Source organism: Anser anser (genome assembly GCF_964211835.1).
Source record: "Anser anser genome assembly, chromosome: 16".
Lineage (NCBI taxonomy): Eukaryota > Metazoa > Chordata > Aves > Anseriformes > Anatidae > Anser > Anser anser.
Genome location: NC_139737.1, coordinates 12,444,725 through 12,467,986, shown reverse-complemented (window position 1 = coordinate 12,467,986; position 23,262 = coordinate 12,444,725). Strand labels below are relative to the sequence as shown.

The 23,262-nt window shown below is 42.1% G+C and overlaps 1 protein-coding gene across 29 annotated transcripts in view; it reads right to left on the bottom strand.

The window, feature by feature from the left end:
* Nucleotides 1-23,262, bottom strand: part of PTPRT (protein tyrosine phosphatase receptor type T) — a 572,020-nt gene that overhangs the window by 132,645 nt on the left and 416,113 nt on the right. For all 29 annotated transcript variants that reach the window (XM_083801726.1, XM_083801725.1, XM_083801723.1 and 26 more), the window contains one exon: nucleotides 22,073-22,182. In XM_083801726.1, coding sequence (XP_083657852.1) covers nucleotides 22,073-22,182 — 110 coding nt within the window. The remainder of the gene's footprint in view (nucleotides 1-22,072; nucleotides 22,183-23,262) is intronic.

The window sequence follows — 23,262 nt, the reverse complement described above, 5'->3', positions numbered from 1 at the left end:
CAGAAAAATGGCCAGCTTTGCCAGCTAGATAACACGGACTGAATAAATTTTTACATGCTAAATATTTGCTTGGGATTTAGTGGTTAAGATGCTGTCTTGCATAATAGTATTTTTAGCAAGACGGAACGTATTTTCCTGAGTAGCTTTGCAAAGGTAGGCAAGGTTGAGGTTCCCATGAATATTACCTAGCTTTCCACGTAGCTGCAATTTGAAGACCACACCTGCTGGGCTGGTCCTCCTAGAACAGGGCTGTAATGTGGAAGGATCCAGGTCCATCGCTCAGGTGGGCAGTTGGGGAAACAGAGGAGGGATGGGCAGGAGGTGGTTTTATCAGTACTGCAGCCAGAGTTACACAGGGAATGCTGCCCACCCTCCCATTGCACTATCATCCCCTCTGAAACTGGGAGAGGACCCCCAAACTGGGAACACCTACGAGCCCAGCAGCTTGTGCCACCGGCAGCTGGAAGAGCGCCAGGATAAAGCATTAGGAGCCCTGCGGCTGCATGAACACGCAGAAGTGCCACCACAGCTGAGGCCCCAAGCCTTGTTGGGGTGAAACGCACCCCCACCTTTGTAGGATCCTTTGCAATGTGTGGACATGAAGCACCCCTAAAAGCTTCAGTGCAGGACGAGGAGGCTGCACCACGTCCAGGCTCCGTGGAGAGGGGGGCACAATGGCAATCCCACCACCACAAACCCTATTTCAGAGAAATGCAGAAGCCAAACCTGTGGGGCACACAGCCTACAGCCCCTCAATCCCCCAAATCTTTTCTGACAATCTTGCTACAGCTCACTAAAATACTTGTTTTATATCATCTAAGCCCTAAAGGATTTGTCCTATGTTTTCATTTGAAAAAGCCAGGCAGTTCCCCTAAAACCATGAATTCCTAATCACCACCGCAACACCCTCCCCCTCTTCCCACCCTTGCTGCAAAGTTCCTGCTCCCCTTCTCACTCAGGGGCATGAGGCTGTGATTTTGCTTTCCACACTAATCAAAATCTTTCATCAGAAAAAAAAACGAATCTTGTGCCTGATACATCAGGGCCTTTAAAGAGACTTCACAGCATTTATACCCAGAGGGCTTTCATTTGTGCACAGACTGTTTATGACTTTTACCGAATAAAGGCACTGTTGCTGGTTTCCTCTTGAATAAATCCTGTGCCTAATTTTCTAATGTCCTGGGGAGAGTCCAAAGTCAGAAGAGAGCTGGAAATCTTCCATTACCTTGGAAAAACAACATCTCTTGTTCCTCAAGACATAACTGCATTAGAGGAAATACCTCGGATGTATTTTTTTGCAGATACATTAGGTGCTACATGAATAAAATCCTATTACTATCAGAGAAGAGGCCTTCTCCAATCAGGTTTACCACAGTTAAGTTTTCCGGATTATTCACCTGAACTATATTTTCACAAAAGCCACAGGCCATAAAACACATGGTGTATAAAGCAAGTTAAAAATTCCCACCAAAAAAATGAATGTTTCAATTTTTAAGCGACTTTCCACACAAAGGTGTCTCTGAGCTATCCATTAGCTGAAAATGAGAAACGTCTCAGCGAACAACTAAATACTCTTTGCAGAGGGGAAAAAAAACATTTTCCTAAGTACGGAAAATGCGTGTAAAGGGCTGAAGCTGACTGAAGCCAGTACCCGCCCCACCCCCCCAGCCCTTCCAAGGGCTGGGTACAGCGGGGGAATCTTGCACAACCTGTGCCCACGCAGTGGGAAGAACTGGGCAGACTGCGCTGTGCACAGCGTAGGGCCTACAAATCAAGCATCCACCAACCTTGGACCTGCTCGGAGAATGTGCAAAACTTGTACCGGGACACAGGTTTCCTTTGAGGGTCGAGCTGTAGCTGCTTTCTCCAGGGAAAAACTCTTCTGTTCCCTTTGACTCTTCTTTCCCACCACACAACCAACAGCAAAACCATTGCACAATGCCCAAATAATTCTTCTTCCCTATCCGAATGTCACCCTGGCTCTCCTGAATGCGCTTGCCTCTCTCACCTGCTCCAAGCAACTGAACCAGGACCCCAGATGTACTTTGGAGCACGGTGCGGCCTCTGAATGCCATTGGACATGGAAGACAGCTGCAGGGGGGAACTTGTGCAGAGCGAGCTCAAAGGCAGTTAGTTCTCACAAGCACTGAAATCCTGCTTTCTTCAGATCAAACTGCCTGGCCAGAAGAGACAGGTACGTATCTGAAGGGCAAGTTTGAGAACAGCATCGCTGCAGGCCTCGCAGAGAGCACTCACAACAGAGACTGAGTCATTTTGTCTGCATAAGGGCAAACTAAAGCCAACATTACACCTTCGTCCCCAGGTTATATTCATTTTTTTTAAATTGAATTTGATAAAATACAGGCTTTCACTCAAGTACTGACTAGAGCAGAAGTAACTGGGTTGTGCACATTATGGTATATTTTACATTATAAAGCTTTTGTTGGAGCTGTGTTATTTTGTTTCCTGAATGCACATTGTGGCGACCACAAGAATAAAAAGTAAATTGTTAAAATCTCTAGATACCTCCCAATTCCAATTCTGGTCTTACGGTCCTGCAATCAACTTACAATCCACATGATAGCACTTATATTGCACTTTTAAAATATTTTAAATGTTTCGCAAAACTCTTGGTTTAACACACTTGCTGTACTTCACTACGCTTGCTAGCTCTTGTGTTCAAAACAAGAGTAAAAAAGATACACTTCTGTTTTCTTGTCTAATGGTCTGCTGGATTTTCCTTTTACATCATCTGCAGGAACGTAGTCATCTTCCCTTATGATCAACCATAATTTCCATTCACTGGATAATACACGAGAATGGCTCAATCTCCTTTTCTTTGTTTTTCATGACAGTAGTAGCAATATTCCAAGCAGCCTCCATTCCAGCCCTCTTTCTTATAACTGCATTCCTCACAATGCTCCAGATTCTTTGAATTGTTTTAGGCTACATTAAAAGGCACCCCAGTTAGAAGAGTCTCAAAAGATGAAGTTTATAATAGTCCAATTTATTCTTTCAACTCCCTCTTTAGAATAATCTAGCTCTGCTTCTTCTTTCCCTTTCACTAATGAGCTGGAAAATCAAGCACCAAGCTGTCAGGCAACTCTGACTAGCTCCAACTCTGCTTTATAAATAAGAAGCAAAATCTCTATAAAAGCTCTGCCCTGGCTCTTGGGTCCCCTCTGCTGAGAGCCCTCCACTGGTGCTCCATTAGCACCGACGGGAACTTGCACCAAATCTATCCTATGTGATGCACATCTACTCATCATTCCTACCCCCAAAACTCTTGAAGTGTTTTGAGGGGCCAGAAGTAGAAGAAAAGAGCTTGGATTCTCAGTGACGCTGCCACAAAGGGCCAGGAAAGAGGGCCAGGAAAGCCACGTCGCCAGCACTGCCGCTGTGTCACTGCCCAGGCACAGTGTGGGAGCGGGTGGCAGAGAGGAAAACAAGATCTGTAACTTGCCATGGTGAGGAGGCAATCAAGGTTAACGGGCGCAGATGTAGAATTAAGCTTCGCATTAAACTTTGCACAGGCAAGTACGGAAAGGACACTAAATCATGGGGACTCATACAACAGCCCTAATGCCAGAGTACCTAACAAGTACCCTAACAAGTTTGCTGGGAGTGGTTCCTGCAAAAAGTGGTTCCTGGATGCTTGACACTCTGCAGGCTATTTTAAAGGTAACGAAGAAAAAGCAGATCACAATAGTTTAAATTGCTGCAGAGTGGTCTGTGTCTCCATTAAATAAATAAATAAATAATCAGGGAAAGGCATTAATTAGGCCAGGGGCTTCCACAAATCAAAACTAGGTAGAGTACATACGCATTACTCAGGACTCACATACATAGGACTCACAAAAAAGGCTTCAAAAATCTAAATGACAACTGTACAAAAGCTGTCTTTCCAAGCTTGAGCTGCAGTAATTTCAATATGAACACGTAGTAAATTCTTGATTAACTGCAGGCCTGAAGTTTCTGATAGTCTCAAGTGATTCATGGTTTCAGTCCAAAAGCCTGTAGTGGGTTCGGCCCCAAAACAGCATAAGAATAATTGCTTCTTACTGGACACAACAAAGCTGAATACAGAGTTTTGTACTAAGTTCTTTTAGCCTGATTTCAAGATCTTCCAGACTCCTTGTGTGCTCTCCAAATGTACTCTATCAGCTGGTAGGTGGCAATAGGTCTTGAAAGAGAAACATAGGGACACCACATTTAGCCATAGTAAAAGGTAATGAGAACTTATGGTGGGTGCTGCCTGAATTTACCCTGAAAAAATATCAGTACAGGCCTTTTAAAGAAGCAAAAGGCTCCTGCATTGACATCTTAAATCATACTTTGTAGCAAGCTCGAACAGATTTAGCAGCTGCTCCTGAACTTCATGCAATATTACTGCCTTTTTACCAACAAGTATTCAGACTCTGAATAGTAATAATGAGAATGCAAACTTGACTGTGGCTCAGCTTAGACTCATAAGTATAAGACACGAGTAGGTTAGCATCAAAATGTGTCAAACTGGAGTGCAGACACCTGGTCCTGAAAAGTCATGCAAAAAACTTAGTTTATACTGCTTCTTCTTGTTCCTTGTTAAAATAATTTGGAGGTTTGAAAGTGAAACAGATTTATGAATTCACTGGGGAACTGGAGAGAGTCATCACACAGTAATGGATAGGCAGATTTTTTTATTGATTCAAATTAAGGGTAATTTATTGGAAAAAAAGCCATGATTTGCATGAAAGATGTTGCCTAAAGACACAGCAGTCTAAATGTGTTTTGATATATTTCACGCATATACATACACACGTAAACTGTTTGGTGCAACTCACTCTGCTAAGTGAATTAGCTGGCAGTACCAGCAAGATAAAACCCATCAGTCGTAAGACTTTGCTCTGAGATAACTCAATCCTCGTGCACTTCAAGTGAAGCCTCTCCTCTTACTTTTAGTTTATTAGGAGCAGTCTGGTCATTCTTACCCAGCCTGGCCCTCCCAAGCAATGAAATTTGGCTTCCGTTGACTCCGAGGATCCCTCCCCTCAGCTGCTTTTGTCCTTATGGGCAATCTGAGGAGCCTTTGTTGTGCAGCTCTTTACCACAGGAAACAGAAAGCAAATCTGAACTACTCCCAGGGAGTTTGTGTTAGTGTAGAGGACATCTGAGTGTATCTCTCATTTCCAGCAGTATTAGAGTTTCCCATATCAAACCGACTTGCTAAGAGAAGCCTCTCTCCATATGGAAGCACAAGTCTTCCAGTTCCTGGGGTTGCCCAAACTTAGATTTAAATCTTCTGAGATAAACCTAGACAAATTGTGACACTGGAGAGTCACAGATTTAGAGAATCCCTGGGATACTCACGTGCATCTCAACACGCCAACATTTCCTAGCCTAAATACTCTGTCTCCTTTCCAGTACCAGGATCCCTACCGCCAGAGGTATGGGGACACAGCCGCAGGCTACAAACACCAGGATTCACTGGGGTGCCAGTAGGACCAGGCAGGCACAGCACTGGTGATCCAGAAGAATATTTCTTTCCTCATTGTCCTCAGCTGAGGCAAGGAGCAGGTTCCCACGTGCTCCCACCACCAGCAGCTCTGGCAGCAAGCTGCTGAGGCGCAAATGAGGCCTAAGCTGCAGAAATGCTGAGGCCTACCCCGGCTCGCGAGTCGCCAAGCCCATTTCTTCTGGAGCTCTTCACTGCGAAGCAGTCATGTTTGCAAGAAAATTTGATGTCAATAAACGAGTGTAAAATACCAAAAGAAACACTGCATTCACCTGCCTTCACCGCATGTTACTGTGCTATTGTTACCGCTGTCAAACCACAAACAAGTTTATCAGAAATTTAGGCTCTGCGAACAGGCCATTTGAGCGGCGCGCTGGGCAAGCATGCAAGTTATTGATCTCAGTAAGCTAAATTTTCACAAGGGACTTAAGCCAGTTTTCATTTGCGTGTACATGCTCTGAGAGTTCAAGGATTTGATGGAAGCAATTACTCTCGCTGAGGCAGAGCAGCTCGTTTGAACAGACTCCTAGGTTTGCCATTTGCATACGCCCAGTTTAACAGCAGAGAAGCATGTAAACAGAAATGTTAGGCAGCTTTATGAAAATCTGACTTCTGGGGGAACTGCTCTGTGGAAAACAATAGTAAGAAGCAGGATCCAATGTAAATCTTACAGTGAAGGAAAAAAAAAAACCACCTTGTGACTAGGAAAACTGCGTGAAATGCTGAGGAGCTTCTCACAAAGGCAAATTACCACACTGCAAAGATGGCAAAGGGAAAATTTACATTCCCTGTTCGTAAAAAGGAGTAATTAATACAGTTAGAGAAAATGTAAAATTTAATGAATAACTGAAGTGTTCAAACAAATTGCCAGTTTAATACAGCTGAATGACAGAGCCAAAGTGTTGGGAATAAAATCCCAAGGTTCTGTTAGCAGATAGAAAATTTATGGATCAAGTGAGAAGAAAAAGTGATTTAGCATCAAAGGAAATAATTACTCTTCAAATAAATAAGAATTAGAATGAACACTTAATAATATTGTCTCCTCTCCCCCTCTGAAGGTCTCCAAAACTCAAATTTATTTCAGTTTACATACTTAGATAATTAAAGCTCTAAAAATTATATAAATTTTTATGGGCCATTTCTGGAGAAAACTAGCACAACTTAAAACAGAGCCAAGTACTTTGATTATTGCATCAAGTTGCTATTAGTTTTCATGGTGCAATAAGTTCAAAAAATTACCTCCTGCTGATATAGTTATGATCCTATTTTTAAGCAATTTCTAAAAATTAGAAATGTATTACAGGCTTTCATACTTAATTGCTTGAATTTAATAAAAAATACATTAATAAAAAATTAATTAAAAAAATACTGAACCAAATTCTCATCTGCCACAAGCGGGAAAACCTTCCTGAAGCTGCAGAGTTGGTGGCACTGGGCAGTTTGTAGGAGCTGGTCCTCTTGCAGAAAACCCCAATCTCTCCAGCCGCCAGCCCTACAAATTCACTTTTCACTGTAAGGGCCAGGCTGGGTTCAGCTCTTCTAATGTCTCACTAATGGTAATTGCTCTGCGGGCCACACCTCACCCGTGAGTCTGTTTTCAAACCCTGTTGCTTTTAATTAAGTCACACAAAGCCAAAGCGATCGGAACAAGACAAAGAGCGATGGAAATACAGGGCACTGCTGCAGAGCGCTGGTTTGGTAAGGCTAACAACCACAGTTTTTACTCCTCACCAGCTAAAATGAAGCTCCATGAGGAGCTAAAATGGCCATGAACCAGACAGGTCTACTCCTTCCAGAAGCACCAGTTCCCAGTCATTTCTCACAACTGCATCTACCTGCCCCAATGACAACCAGCTGCTCTGTTCGTGCTGATTCAGACCACTAGTGGACCCACAGAGATCTGCTCTTCATAACTTACATTCTGCAGGTCCAAACATTGACAGACTATTAAAATGAAAATGGTGAGGTGGGTCTAATCACAGCGTGCCTAGAACGGCATTGCACAAGTCCAGATGCAAACCTGAAAACATAGCCACACCACGGAATCAGACTGACCCCAAAACGCCAACAACATTAACAGAAATAAAACAAGCCAGAATTACTCTTTAGAAAGGTACCACTTTGCATTCATTCAGCATGTCATCATAACCTCAGGATAGCTCCTAAAATAAGAAACACTGCTCCTATAATTAGGATTTAGCTACGCATTTTCATGCCAGATATGTTTATCATGTTAGAAGAAGGGTACAACAAGTACTCTAAGTGGGAACAGAAGAAATGCAAGTATGAGAGCACAAGCTACGCTCTGACAGCAGGTTATTATTTTTCAGTTTCTGATGTCTGCATGACCTGCTCACAAATTTCAACTGCAGAGAGAGCACACTTTCCCCTCTCAGAGCAATGAGGACCTGCTTAGTCTCATGTCCTGTCAGGTGTGTGTCAAGCACAGTTACTTTTACCTTTACTATAACACTGAAAACTAATCAACGACCTGAGGGCATGGTCACTAGAAACACTGGATGCAAGATAAGGCCCTCTGCACAGGCTGCCCCTTTGCAGCACCTGTAACACGTGAACAATGCTAAAGTTGTAACATTTCCAAGGGATGGTACTGACCAAGGACCATAGCTGCACACCAAGAAACGAGGGAAGAAAAACCAGTTTTGGTTAAAAGCCGTGTTAAACTAATGATCAAGCTTCAAGTCCACTGTTACTAGACAAGTCTCTCACCATAATTAGTCAGAATTTGGATGCAGACACAATCCCCCCAAAAACCACCAACCACCAAGGCTGTTCTTAGAGCGTGTCTGCTTGGAATGAAGGCGATGGCCTCAAAAATCTCTCCCGAGGTCGAGTTGGGGTGAGATTTATCTAGAGTTTCACAGACACATCTACGAAGAGATTTGGGGTGCTGGGCTACAAAATTGTATCTATCCAACAGCCAACTTTCCAAACTTTCTGTCCGAGGGCAGGAACCTGTCAGCTGTTGGGTGGTCGTCTCCTGTCCCTCCCTTGGATGCACGACATTGGCTTCTTAATGCAGCAGGCTCGTGGCACTGCTGTTAAGCTTCAACTAATAGCATGAGACTGCAATGATACCCAGCAATAGCCCCATCCACTGAAGCATATTTCACTCCAGGGACTTCAGTGTGAAAAGGAAACGCTGTTGAAAAGAAGGTAACATATCTTCCTCTACATTTAAATCCAGGGACTTGTTTCCTCGCAATGGCAAGTAGTAGAAAACACAAGTGCCACCTTAGAGAAGAGCTGTCACCTCGTCTGTTACCTTCTTTAAAATAGTGGCTCTCTGAGGGGCAGCTGAGGCTGAATGGGTTGTACCAGACCGCAGCACATTTAGCTGCTGGCAGTGTTTATAATCAGTTAAGTTTATAAGCAGAAATATTTATAAGCAGTACATCGAGAGGCTGACGTGCTAAAAGCTGTGCTGAACATGACACAGTACAGCGCCCAAATGCTGCATCCCCTTAGGTGAGAAGCGGATGCTGAGGAAAGTGTTCATCACAAACTAATACTTGTCCTTCTTTACTATGAACTCCCCCAAAAATATTGGCAGGATCTCCAAAATTTTCTAAAGGTAACTAAGTGAAAAACAATACGCGTTTGTATCTTCTAACATTCCACCTTTCTCTTCCAACAGTTAATATGGTTCATGAAAATTAACTCAAACCTGTTAATTGCTTCTGCAATTATTTTACTTCACTCTGCTTGTTGAGGGAAGCGGGTAAGAGACCTGCACTGCACATGATGCAAGCGCTGAGTGCTCAGGGACAACGTGCCAGCATTGTGCTGTGAAGACATGCAGCAAGCAGCTCTCCAAATGCCCAGTGTCATACAACGGTGAGAGCGTATTGGTTCAGAGTTTGGTTTTCTTACCTACACAGACACAGCCTGTAAATTCAGAACAGTCTCCTAACAGACTTGGGAACACACCAAGAATCTCCTCACCAGATGGCAAGTCAGCCAATCTTGCTGAGGACTCAACTTACAACCCCCCATTAACGCAGATCAGCAAACATAAAATGCTTTCTCTGAACTACCTACGCACACACCTCCACACAGACTATTTGATAATACCACAAAAACACTGCTGTGCCGGTCTGTGGCATAAACATGACTATTGGCACAACCAAGTAGGCATCTCCAAAAAACAGATGTCATCATTCTTAAAGGACCTGCTGTGCACAGCAACAATTGGCAGAGTATTTTGTTCTGTGCTTATCTAATTTGAGACAACCCCGAAAATCCTATGCAGAACTGCAGACAAGTACAGATACATGTTCAGCTTCAGCATGTTTCTGATTGTCTACCAAAACAGAGGAACCACTGTTGGGCTTCTGTTATTCTTAATTGATTGATCACAGGCAAGGCTTCCACAAGCAGCGTGTGCCCCCAGCATATCATTACGGATTATGTTCACAGATACTCTGTTTTAGACAGCACTGCATTAAATCCCAGCAAATAATTTGGTCACTGAGATGTGCGTGGATCCCTTTAGGAGCAAAGCCGCTAAAACAATTATGTAATGACATGAAAAAGCAGTGGGTAAACTGCACGACTCGATTCTTCTCATGCACAAAAGCTTCACCAGGGCTTCCTCTTTGTCTCAGGTTTATTTGGGGAAAAAAAAAAGACAAATGCCATTGCTACCATGCTTCCCCCATTAGAAATGTCAAACACTTAAACACTTTCACATCTTTCTTCTTCTAATGCCGCTGAGAAGCTCAGAGTAACAAAGGAAAACGCCAAGATCTCCATGCAGCAGACAGAACTGCAACTCATCAATACCATCTCTTCGCATGACAACTATTAGCACACCGCTGTAGCTGTAGGAAATTTCTCATGGTCCAGAAAGGCTGTTGCAAAGGGCCACAAAGTCTTTATTTAAAGCTCTCAGTAAAGCAGCGAGGAGTAGATGCCCCTCTGCTGCTGCTGTGGTTCTGTTGCTGCTGCTGAGATTATACAAGTTAAACTAGTAGCAGGTAACAAGGGACCTCCTCAAAACTCTTTCAGAAGCAGCTTTCTTGGTGCCTGATTACCATGACAGAGGGTACTGAGAGCCTAAGAAACTCAGCTGACAGCACAGCAGACCTTTGCCTCAGGCAAAGCAGAATGAATTCCCCATGTTCCCAAGTCAATGCAATTTATAGCCCAGGGCTATGTCTCATTACTCCTGCCCATGCCAAGGTTGTTGGAACTTCAGTGTCAGTTCAGCAACAGGCTTGTCTCCTGCTGGCACTCCTTCTAAAGCAGTAGCCTCCTAAAACAGTTTTATTTAGCTGGAAAATACAGTCTACTGTGTAGAGAAGTTTAGAAAGAAAATGTTTCTGAAAAGTGAAGCTATACAAGACAGATTTTACATATATATAAATATATATATAAAAGATGACGGTAGCCAGGAAAAGGATTGAGTTGTATCTATCAAGAAGTGCCGTTTGCTCAGCAGCAGCAGAGACAGGACCACATAGTTCATCCTTAATAAGGACAGTAGCTAGGTAAGGATGTAAACTTTTGTCTGGAAACCTTGTACAACTTGGATAATTTCCTATTTGTCTGCGTCCTAAATAAGAAAATGGCAAGTTAATAATGCTGTATACACATTATTGTCTTTTCCTCTAAATTTAATACAAGTTTCATGCTGTCACAAAGACATGGAAAATTAAATAGCTTAGAAAGGCTTTTAGCTTAGTGGGAAAAGAATCCAAGCACTAAAAGAAACAGTGTCCTAGACTGTAAAATGAGGGAGGTCTAGGTACACAAGTCGTGTTTATATTTCTCTTTGCCGATAACTGAACTATTAATCTGCAGCCACAAGCCTTCTGTGGTCTGTGCAAAACAAAACAAAACAAAAATCATGAAAAAAAAAGGAAAAAAAAAACACATTACATGACATTGCTCTGCTGCCAGAACTCCAGCTACAGAAAAGCTGGGGGTGGCACACACATAGCAATGGGATATCCAAAGGAGATGACAACCCCCCGGTGCAGCTAACACTGACAGCACAGCTCAGAGCAACCATCACTTGCCTGTGGGAGCAGCTCTGTGCAGGAGCTCACGGAGATGGCCTGGACTTGCCCGGCATTTCAGAGGACCACATTTCTGACTCTGAAAAGTTGCCAATATGTGCCTTAGAGAAAGATTGTTCATTCTAAAAGGCAGCGTAAATCTAGACAGAAAGACCTTTTACTATTTCAGTGTTTTTTCTAGTTTTTTTTTTTCCACCTAAGATATGGGCCTCACGGGATTTTAAGGATGACAACAATAGCATTACCTTTCTTGAGTCCTTCTTGTAAACTTTACAATTAGCCCATGAATGCTCAGGACCTAATGAACTGCTTCCAGTACAGGACACATTTCAGACTGATTTAGGATGTTGCAACACAAAATACAAGAATGGTGACGATGTTGGATCTCCTAGGGACAGGACTCAGGATAAGAAGGAGCTCCTGGAATTTTCATAGGTGGGTTAGATTTAGGATTTATTTTGAATTGGGTTTCACCTCTGTTGACAAACCAAAATATTCCTGAAATGATGGAGTTTGAAACAGGAATTAAATTCTCTGAAGACAGTGCCAGACCTTCTTTGCAGATATCTGAAAAGGAATGCTCTTCATTGCCTCAAGACTGTATCTACCCCACATCCCTTTTTTTTTCAGCATCAGAAGAACAGAGAAGCTGACTCCAGTATCCAAGAGGCCAACAAGGACACTACATTAATGAGACATTCACTCAGCTCTTCTTTCTATCAGACTTTTCTAATTCCTCTTTGTTTGGTCATGCCCACCACTGGCCTTGTAATTCATCCAGGCTCCCCTGTATGCAGCCAACAGCCTGGACATCTTTCTCCTAAATCACCATGTTTTTCACTGGCTGATTAGGAAAACAAAACAGGGCTGGCTGATGCTGCTATGCTCTCAAATTCTGATTTCAAGGTGATTTGTGCTCCCTTCCTCCTTGGTTTGTAAGAATGGGAGGGAAAGAAGAGAGCTCTCTTTTGCGTGCTTGGAGCCAAGTAAGGAATTAACTTGCCTCGCACAGTATCTGCTCCGAAGTGTACGGTACGTCAGGGGGACAATCAATTTCATGGTTCTCTAAAGCTGATTGAAACATGATTACACAGCAAGCCATGGGTTCTTTTTTCTAAGACTTGCCAACCGCCCGTGCTTCTTAGGAACAATTACTACTGCAGGTGAATTCGGATTGCTGCTGGGATGGACATTGGTTTCAATCTTATCAGGAAGTTTCAGACATTTGGGGGTACAAGACTAAAGTTAATTGTGCCAAATGTTACACAAAAGAAATAATTTGAAGAAAGTTATCTTCTAATGAACAGGGAAAAGCAGGTTAGTGAACAATCTTCTGCCAGCGCCAGACTTCAGAACTGAAGAATATATTTTATGACTGGATGATTGGGAACATTTGCCACTTTAAAACTCAGTTTAAGCCAGATGATTGTTGTTACTTATGACCCTCCCCATCCCAATAAATTTCATCCAGGAGATGGGAGGAAGCAAATGACTTCTGTTCTCCCATCTGTGTACTATTTTTTTTAATGAAGGTTAAGGGAGAGTTAAATGGCATTTCCGGAAGTTATATTTAAGGCTGGCAACAAGTGACAGACAAAAAGCACCAGAGAATAAAGCCCCTTAATTCAAGTACAGCAAAAGCACAGCATGGTTAGTACAACAGGATGAAAACCATAGTACAGCTCTAGGAATAACTGTGGAGGTTAACCCAGGGAGACCCTGCGAACAAAAGAGGTCCATTTGCTCCCCAGCCTATTTACTGTGAGTCACACAAACAGGCAGCCAATTAAACCTGAATACAAACACAGACAACACGCATACAAGAGAGGATGTAACATGGTCCTATACCCAGCCTTCCTCTTCACCAGGTACAGGGATAGGAGGGCTGGGAAGTCTCATCTGTTCTCCTTCTTGCCCAGACTTCTCCTTCCCATTCATATTTCCTTCGGACTTTAATGCTTTTTGTTTTCTATAAATAAAACTAAATTTAATGTCTATGAGAAAGGAAGGAAGAACGGAGTAGGTAACAAAGCAATTGGGAGCACCTCAGTAATGTATTCAGGCCATTAAGGATTTCATTAGGTTTACTAAAAGGTCATTAATGATAAAATATCTTCTTTTATTTTACCTACTTTCTAAACATTATAGTCTATTCTGCCATTCAAGCTTGCACCCCACTGACATTAATTAGCATGCTATATATTAAAGAGAGTTTTTAATGAGCTGTTATTTCATATGATTTTATTGGAGAGCCTCATTGTTCAGTTTAATAGCAGAAAATGACAACTGTAGAAATTGCTTTGATAGGACTGCAGCATCGAGGCGGTTATTCAATCCCATACTCGTTCCTCAGTTAGTTCTCGATGCTGAAAGCACTGCTTAATCTCTCTCATAGCTGGTTTGCTGTGCTACACTTGCCATAGTGAAAGCTGTGGGCAGCGAACGAAACCCCAAACCAACACAAAGGAGTAACAGCAACATCACTTAGAGCTGGTGTTTGCTACACACCACAACGTAACAGAAGCAAGGACCATGTGCACATAAAATGTTTTCGCCACATTTACTGATAAAATATAATTCCTTGCTACTAAAGTAGCTGAAAATTCTAAGACCGCATTTTTTAGTGATGCAAATATTAAAACTATCCATTTGTATTTATTTTCCAAGTCAAGCGACTGCCTCATTCTAGGTTGCTTTACAAAATTTCAGACAAAAGCAGTTGAACTAGAAAGGAAGAGAAGCAAGGAACCCAAACAATCCTCATGCTAAAATCTTGCAGCTGCCAGCATCCTCCTGGAAGCTGTCTCAGCCTTGCTGTCAGTGATACGACCTGGACAGCAGGGAGAATAGGAAGCAGGAAAAATAGTGATGAATGGAAAGGACAGAAGGAGGAGGGAAGAGGTTGGTAATGAGAGTCAGGCACAGGAAACTAAAGCCAAAATGAAATCCATCCTGTCCACTGGATAGTGGGATCATAGTTAAAACTCTGGGTCTAACAGACATGCACCAGGGACAGCAATAACATTCATTTTCCCAAAGGAACCATAATGCTGGCATCTCCCTTTGAAGGCCATGAGAACATCACCTTGACCGGCTTCTCCTCTCTTACACAGTTCCTCAGCTGCACCAGTTCACAGAAGAAAGCTAAATCTGAATTTTTCGATATTGCCTATTTTCTAAATCAAGCAGTACTCAAAATGGAAGGGAAATAACCACCTCAGAAGCAAGTACAAACCTGTATCTGGACTTTGCTTTCAAGGTATTTACCATATTTTGGTAAGCAAGATATTGAAAGATCCGAATATGGAGTTGTTAAAGAACTTTATATTACCATAACTGCACAGGTACACTGCCACTTGAAAAGACCAGCTGGAAGAAATGGGATTAAGAACCAACTGGTTTCCTAGATGAGCGATAAAGGGAAACAGCGTGTCTGAAAGAAGAAAGGAGAATAGACCAAAACTATTTTTTTTCTAGAAAGAAAAATAAAGCATTGGAAGGCAAAAAGAAGATGCTCACAAACCTACAAAAGGATATATATATATTTTTTATTATTTTTTTTAAACTTCAGCTTCATTATAAGAAGAATAAGTGATGTTTTTTCTGTTCTTATCATTTGGCTTAGAATGAGTCCAACATACACAATAAAATAATTTAGTTCCTTCTTGAAAATTCTTTTTTTTTTTTTTAAGCCAAACATCTTCTCTCATTTGCATTGGATTTATATTGCTGCAAGTCTATCGGCTTCAAAAGAACAATAAAAAGGTAATCAAAGAAATTGTTGTGCTCAGGGGACTGTATTATGCTTTTATTTCTGGAAAGCTTGATCAAGCAGTTTTTTTAACAGTTGATTCATACTATTTATAACACGAGTATGCTATTTACCTCGAGGTTGTCATACATTTAAAAAAAAAGCCCTGACATCTGAGTTTCTCAAAAAAGCCTCTCACATTCATACTAGAAACCATATGATTTAAAAGTGCATCATTAACTGCTTCCGAGTTAAGTGTATCTTGCGAGTAACAATGAGTGAGCAGCACCTGATTAAGAATCCTATGTAATTTGAAGATATTTGTTCAAAAGTGCTTTAAGGTGCTTATTCCAAAAAACATCCCTAACTAGGAAATCCTTTAAACATGTCCTTGATTTTAAGGCTGTGTTAAGTTAACTAGGACAGGATGGAGAGAGACCCCAGTGACGAGGATGGGCCAGGCTGTGTCCGACAGGGGTTAGCCCCCGAGCACACAGGCAGACTCCGGGGCTGCAGAGCAGCCTGCATCTGCTGCATCCTCCCTGCTGCCGTCCTCCTGGGATGTCAGGAGCATAACGGCCGCAGGAAGCATCACACAGATACAGCAAGGCTTAAGTCCTATTATCCCCAACTGACTTCAGTCCTGCCACAGCATTTTGTTTCCAACCGTGATAGCATAAGAAAAGCCATCCCTTGCTTCACCAGCACGGCACCTGCACACGTTGGCTCCTGTACCCCTGTGCATGGGTAAAGCAGGCTTTCCCTGCAGCGTCAGCGAAGCTACTCAGTGCCCAGAGCATGGCTAAGGGGTCTCTCAGGCTCATGCTCGAATTCTAGGTCTGACAGAGAGCGTAAAAGCCGTATTAGTCTATTAAACAATGTGAGGGCATGGTGAGAAGTGGGAAAGACTCTCTATGGGATTCTGCTGGCAAACAACTGGACTGAGCCAGGTGCTTCTTGTGAGCTCACGCTCCCCTCAGACCTCACCAGAAGTTTCTCACTGACCCCAGCCTTGTCCCAGAGACAGAGCAACACAGCCTGTGCTGACATGGCATCGAAACCCGCTAGGAAAGTGAGCAATGCTCAGGTTTACAGGCCTTCCCTGTTACCAAGAAGAGAGAATAGATCAGTGCAATCAGCACCATTCATTTTCCAGCTTCTGGCCTGAATCCTGGCTAAGAGGGGAGCAGAACTCTGGCAGTCTCTGCCCAACCTGCCACCAAGTGTTCAGAAAACACAAGTCAGCAACCACACAAAAAATAATTCATGTTCAGACAGTCCAGCCCTCTTCCTGCACAAAACCTGTTAACTACGGAACTACTTTAGCTGTGCACATGTACAGCTTTCCTTACATGTAATCAAGAGGATGAAGCAGCCAACTGTAGAGCGGACAGAGCTTCAAACTTAAACAGATTATGCATGGCCACACAGTTTCATTGCTACTGTAGATTAAGGGATTCTATTCAACGTACCACAAATGCAGTAAAACACTGATTCTTCACATAATTGACTTTCATGGACTGTGGACAAACAATATACTGCAGCACGTGACACTATATACAACTAGTGTCAAAGGAAACCATTAGTGCTGCAGATGAACAGAGAATAATATCCAGTTGTGGGAAGATTGCGTTGTCAAATGCCCTTACAGAAGGGTGATAATGCTACAACCAAATATGCAATCCTTAATTGATCATTTCCTGGGTTTTGAGCACTTAACTGTGTCTCCTTAATGTTCTCTTAATGTTCAGCTAAATGCAGCAGCCAGCTGTGTGTAGCATGGACTTCCTTCAGTGCACACTTAGTGAGCTTAGTGAGCGAGCTCCGTCCCAGGAGTATCATGCATCCACAGAATGCAATTGAGAAGCGGTAACATGATTGATTTTCATGGGAACATTCAAAGCCACTTCTCACTGAAGGCAATTTCTGAGAATTGTCATTTTTCTACTATTTTGACTGTAGACCTTCATATAAATTGGTTGCAAGATTTTGTGGTTGTTGCTTTTCTTCTTGTGGGAGCCATTTTTCACTCTTAACCAAAAAAAAAATAATCCTTTAAATAAACAAACAAATGACTCAGGCAAGTTCAGATCCCAACCCTTTCATCTTTTCTAGGAAAAGTTTATTTGCTACACCTTTTAGTAGGGAAGATTTTATTCTAAAAAAATCAGGTTTAATGAATAGCTTAAAAAAGGGCTATGAAAAGAAATGCAAGCATAACCGTGCAGTGGATAGCTACCACAACACATAATCATACTTTGTCTTATAGCAAGCATGCACTTCCAGGGGTCAAAGCCAGGAACAATCTGTTCCCACTCTACTGTAAATGCAGACAGTGCAACCCACAGATATTGACCCTATACATGACCCTTTAAGAGATGGTTTGCATGTAACGACCTCTCCTGCAGAGAAAAAGTGAGTGAAGGGATTGAGAAGAAATGGCATATCGGCAGCTGGAGAGATGATGAAGGGCAGACTGCAATTTCACATGGAAAATCAGAGGATTTCTGTTACAGAGGAAATCTGTAACCTTTGATGTGCAATTTAAACTCACATCCACTGGGATTAGGGGAACTAGTCTCAAGCATCCTATTAAAGAGCTGAAATTGTTTATGAAAGCCCTTTATATTATTATTCCTTGCATCTAAATAGAGATTTGAAGCATTTCAAAAACAGTGACCGAAAAAACTAGCTAGTTAGAAGCTGCAAATGCATCCTTATTTTCCCAAGACCCCATGTGCAACCCACATGGGACTTAATAACCGTAAAGATGAGAACATAAGTGATTACAAGACTACACCTTGCGATGTTTAAAAAGACAGTTTACTGTTTAAATGTTGCCTTTAAGCATGGCTCATTTGTAAGGACTTCAACAGGCTGAGAGTCATTTTTTCTAGCCAAGGAACTGAATATCATGGGGCCACACTTTAAATGCTTCTAGGATTGTAATGCATTATAACAAGGCCTCCCCCTCCAGGAAACATTACAGATATTTCAGACAGGAATGCTAAAGTGTTTTTATTACTATTTGTTTTTCCTTCTTCTCCTTTTAAGGAAGAAATATTCTAAAAAACGACAATTTGGAAAAAATGATTACACACACAGAACATATTCACAATGGTGAGAGCCAATATCACTTATTGAGTGCACCAGTAAGCTCCCAGTTGCCCAAATAAACACCAAAATGCAGTTACAAACAAGTTTTGTGTATTTATACTTTACAGACTTAACACAAGTTTGCACAAAATACTTGGGTCCACTTGTGTACATGAAGCACTTCAAGCTGAATTGTGGAGCAAATGCCTGAGACAGCCTCACATGATCTAGAAGCAGGAAAATTTAAGTGCCAAAGCTGGTCCGTGACCTTGAATTGGATTGCTTGTTCCTGCATTACAGTGGCAGCATAGGTCTTTCTAGTGTTTGATGCTGGTTTGACGTTACACACGCTTAGGATAAAGAAAGAAATCTTTGTTGCATGTCTTTGTACACAAAGGCTTTGAAGCTGAACTCCCACATGGGCATAAGCACAATAAGCATCATTTGCTTATTAGGGGTTTTAAAGCATAGCAGCTTTTACAGGATCGGTTAAAGATTCAAGAGGTTGTGGTGCTTTCAGTCTGCCAGGAGACTGGATGGGGGACAGGGCTCATTACAGAGCCGTTAGATTCTGCCACTCACAGCTCGCTACCAGACAGCTGTAACAACACCTCGTTCACAACAGCACATGCAAAAACACCTCTGCAGAGCTTCCTACCCGAACCAGTGTGCCAGCAAAACCCATTAGCATTGTTTAGCTGTGTTTCTAAACACGGATTGATCTACTTGTCTCCATACATGCCTACACACCTTGAGGCTACTTGGGGACTTGGCTTTAGCTAGAGCTCTTCAGCTTATCCCCACTGCACAGCTTGCTTTCAACAGCATCTCCCTAACGGGCTGCTTGACCTGCCAGACAGACTGACACCTGCTAACTCAGCACACCCTCCTGACATTAACTGCCTCGCTGTGCTCCCTCAGCATCCCTAGGATGATCGCTGGGCCTTCTGCATGGCTCAGATCCTCGTCTTTCCAGCACGCAGATCAACTGACTTGCAGCTCCCTAAACTTTCCATGTTCCCTTGAAAGAGCTTTCTGCTCCCCAGGAACAGACTGCAATTACACACTGATTTAGGGATCTACAAGATTCCTTTGTTCAGAATTCCAGCTGTGGCTGTACCCAGTGAAACAACTAATTCTTCCACTGAATACAGGGGGCTTTTTTAACCCATTTTAAATGCAATGCTATAGGCGCATTTAAGACTGCAATAGCAGTGTGAAGGACAGATATCAATCTGAGTACTCTTGTATAAGTAAAAAAAAAAGGTTCATTAAAGTCCTTGCATTTTGCTTAGGCTCTTCAGAAACTATTCAGTCATTACGAACTTAGTGATTCTGCCTGCCAAATGACTTGCTGAAGACTGTGCTGCTGGATCTCAGCCCAGTTGGCATGTGAGCAGTGTGCGTGCAAACTGCACTGGCAACGTGTGTGACATGGAAGTCTGTCTGGCAGGGAACTGCAAGAATGATTAGGGATCTGAGGAGAAAATCTGTCCCAAGGAAAAGCAAAGTGGGATGGAAGTAGAATAGACAGTTTGTTTATTTGGAAGCATTTGGAAGCTTAGAGACCTTTTTTTTTTTTTTTAAGAAGAGAAAACAGAACTAGCAAGAAAATACAGTGCAGAAAATACAACGAAATACAGTTAGAGCATTGTACGGAAGGAACTATTAGTTACTTAGGGGGAGAAGAGGATTCTATTTGTATTTTTATTAGGAGGGTTTGTGCTCAAGGGCATTTGAAAGATCATCACCTGCAGGATACCTTTGTGTGAATTGAGCCAGTTGTTCCCAAGTGTAATGTGGAACTTGACATCGCTAGCTCAAACTCATAAAGTGGTAATTCTTAATCTGCACCTTGGAGGGAATTTTTCTTTCATAAATTTTAGTAGGTTGTTCGTCTTGTTTCTCCCTAATGACAGCAACAATTGCAGAGCTTCTAGATAGCTGCAGATCTGCTAGCACAGCTCCAAGTTTCCCTGCTCCTGTTGCTGATAGGGTAGCGTTGCCAGTACTGGTTTTCAGGAACTGTGCTCCCTACAGAGACCTCATTAAAGTAGCGCTGCACAGGTTCATAGTTTGACCTTTTTTTTTTTTTTCCTTTTTTCCTGTTGTAGTTAAAGCCTTCTATTTCTACCTGGATCAGTACTACAGACCACAGATATCTGTTAGAACTGAAAACCTATCACAGACTAACCACTAGATTTTTCTTTCTCTTTAACCAATAGGTCAGCTGAACTCTGTTAAAGCAGCAAAAGGCCATGATGATACTGTCTAAAATAACACTTTAGAGGTTATTACCAGTGAGGGATTACATTGGTCCTAGGCACGTGGCGTGAAGTCTTAAAACAATACCAGTAGAGACTAAATTGCAGGTTAAAGTAACCACAGTGGGCTAGGCATTAAGTAAACAATACAAAAGATGCAACTACCAGGCAGTACCGGAGCCTTCTCGGTATTTCCAGGAAGATTAAACTTCAATTGCAGGTAGCAAAATGAGACTTTTCTGTTCGAAGACCTATGCTTTATTTACCGGGCAATTTTAAAACCAGAATCTCCTGCTACTTGGAACAGGTGCTCGTATTTGTTTGTGACATGGCCTTCAACAGCTTGACAACTACTCTGAAAATGCTCTGGCCATCTCTCCAAATGACAGGTAACTGCTAATCTGTATTTTGGTCTCCAGCTGATGAATTCCATTCACATCAGCACACTTGTCTCAGTGTGCCACAGAGAATGGAAATGCTCTGTATGAATTGCTTCATTTCCTGGCAAACTTCAGGCACTCCACTTCCCCTGGTACTTTTAAACACTTGGACTTTCATCCTTTTGGGGAGGAGGAAAAGGAGGAAAAGTGGAACTCACCTTGACTTCTCTTTGGCTTCAGCTGTCAAATATACGTAGAGTCATTATCAGAAAAGAAAAAATTTGTTTGTGCCTCCACTGAGACTCGAGCAATGATATGACTTGAGGGGCAAAGGCACAGTCATGATGCATCACTACCCCTGGAGGCATTAAAGTATCTCTACGCAACTGCTGAGCCAGAAAAGCTATTGGATTGCTGAAGTTCTTTCAATGAGCAGAGCCCAAGGCAATATTTTAGCAGGAAACTGCCTCTTTAAAAATTAAAAGGAGTTATTTTTGCATCATTTGCCTGGGATTACTTTAAATGTGTTCCATTATAGGTCACCTCTGTTGCCAGAAAAATAACGCATTTGCAACTGACTCTATTCAGATTAATTCCTTTAAAAAATACTGAGGGGGGAAAAAAACCAAACACTTTATTACATGATTCCTTACACTTATACACAGGGTAGCCTGCTACACCTTCAAAAACCGTAAAATTGGAATGGTTCGCTCTAGTTCTAGACAGGTGATATGCAACCTGCACAAGTTTTCCCAAGTGTTTCCAACATTGACCAACAAAACGTGACTCCTTACATTAGTCAAGGATTATCTCTTGGCTCATTTTGCCACAAATACTGATGAGGAATTCCTCCCCCCTCCCCACCTGCCTTGAACTGGAAATTTTTTTCAGTGACAGCAGCAGATTATCTTGAAGATTCTTATCTATTTTAATCAGGCTTCTTTTAGCACCTTCTGAAATCTCTCAGAGCTCACGATTGGCTTACACACATATGAAAAGGGCCCTATGGCATGTATTCCTTGACAACAATCTGTTCTCCTCACCTCATAGAGTGTAATGATGCCATTTGTCTCATTTGGAGGCTTCCACTGAACATAGATCTTCTCTTCAAAAGGTCCTCCCTGGATGGATTCCAAGGGAACAGGTCCAGGAACTACAGAAAGATTAAAAACAAAAAAAAATCACAACACTGTGTTATAAGCTACCACCAGCTCCACTGAATCAAGTAAGAAAACCGCTAAGTGATGAACAAAATCAGAATCCATGAAAACATGAAGCTAGCTCCAGTATGCCCTTATTCCAGCACAGCATAGCAGAAAATCAGTGAGTACTTAAAAGGGAACTGAAGACTACAGAAGGCGAATTTATTAGTTTATCCGGTCAATCACCTGAAAGTGTCTTTCTTGCATAAATACATAGATTTGTTTCCTGACTCCATGACATCACACAATGAATGTCTAATTTCACCCCCAAATTATGCACTTTATTACCTCAAATCAACAATATTCCAGTATGTGTATATTTTTCTATTTAAATATAAAAATGCAAAAAGGTACCTTTTAAATAAAGAGAACTTCAACAATTTAACTTTGTCTCAAATATAGCTATTTGCACTAGTAAAAATAATAGTAATTAACATTCTGCAGATAAGGATTCACGTACAGAAGACGATTTAGGCAGTAACATTGGCACTTCTCTGAGACAAGCCCCAATGCATGAAGATCACAGTCCTGCTTACATGTGTTGCCGCACCACTGGAAAACCTCAGAGCACGTCCATGCAGCACAACACAGGAAGGCACTGAGACAACTTAGCAAACTGGCCAAAGGAGAATACCAGTAGTGCTCACTGATCCATTTGGCAGTGCTACATCCCAGCTGCACTGCCTTTCCAGAAGTCTTGTGAGCCATTGAACTGGGAACATAACCTAGGACTGTCCCAGTGGTGCAAAGGAATGATGACGTTACATACTGGTCTTTTACTCCGAGCTTGAATACAACCCTCTGATCATTTAAATGCCATCTTCTCTTTTCTGTCCTGAGCTAGACTCCTCAGGCCATTCCATCATCACTCGAAAATTACAGAAATGTCCACAATACCACCAGAATATCAAGCAGCGAAGTAATGGGCAGCCTCCTCTCTCTTTAAGCCTTTCCCTGTTCTGGACCTCAACATCCTTGTGGAGTAATACACAGACATTTCCAAGAGAACCGTGCTTTATCCAGAAAATGTT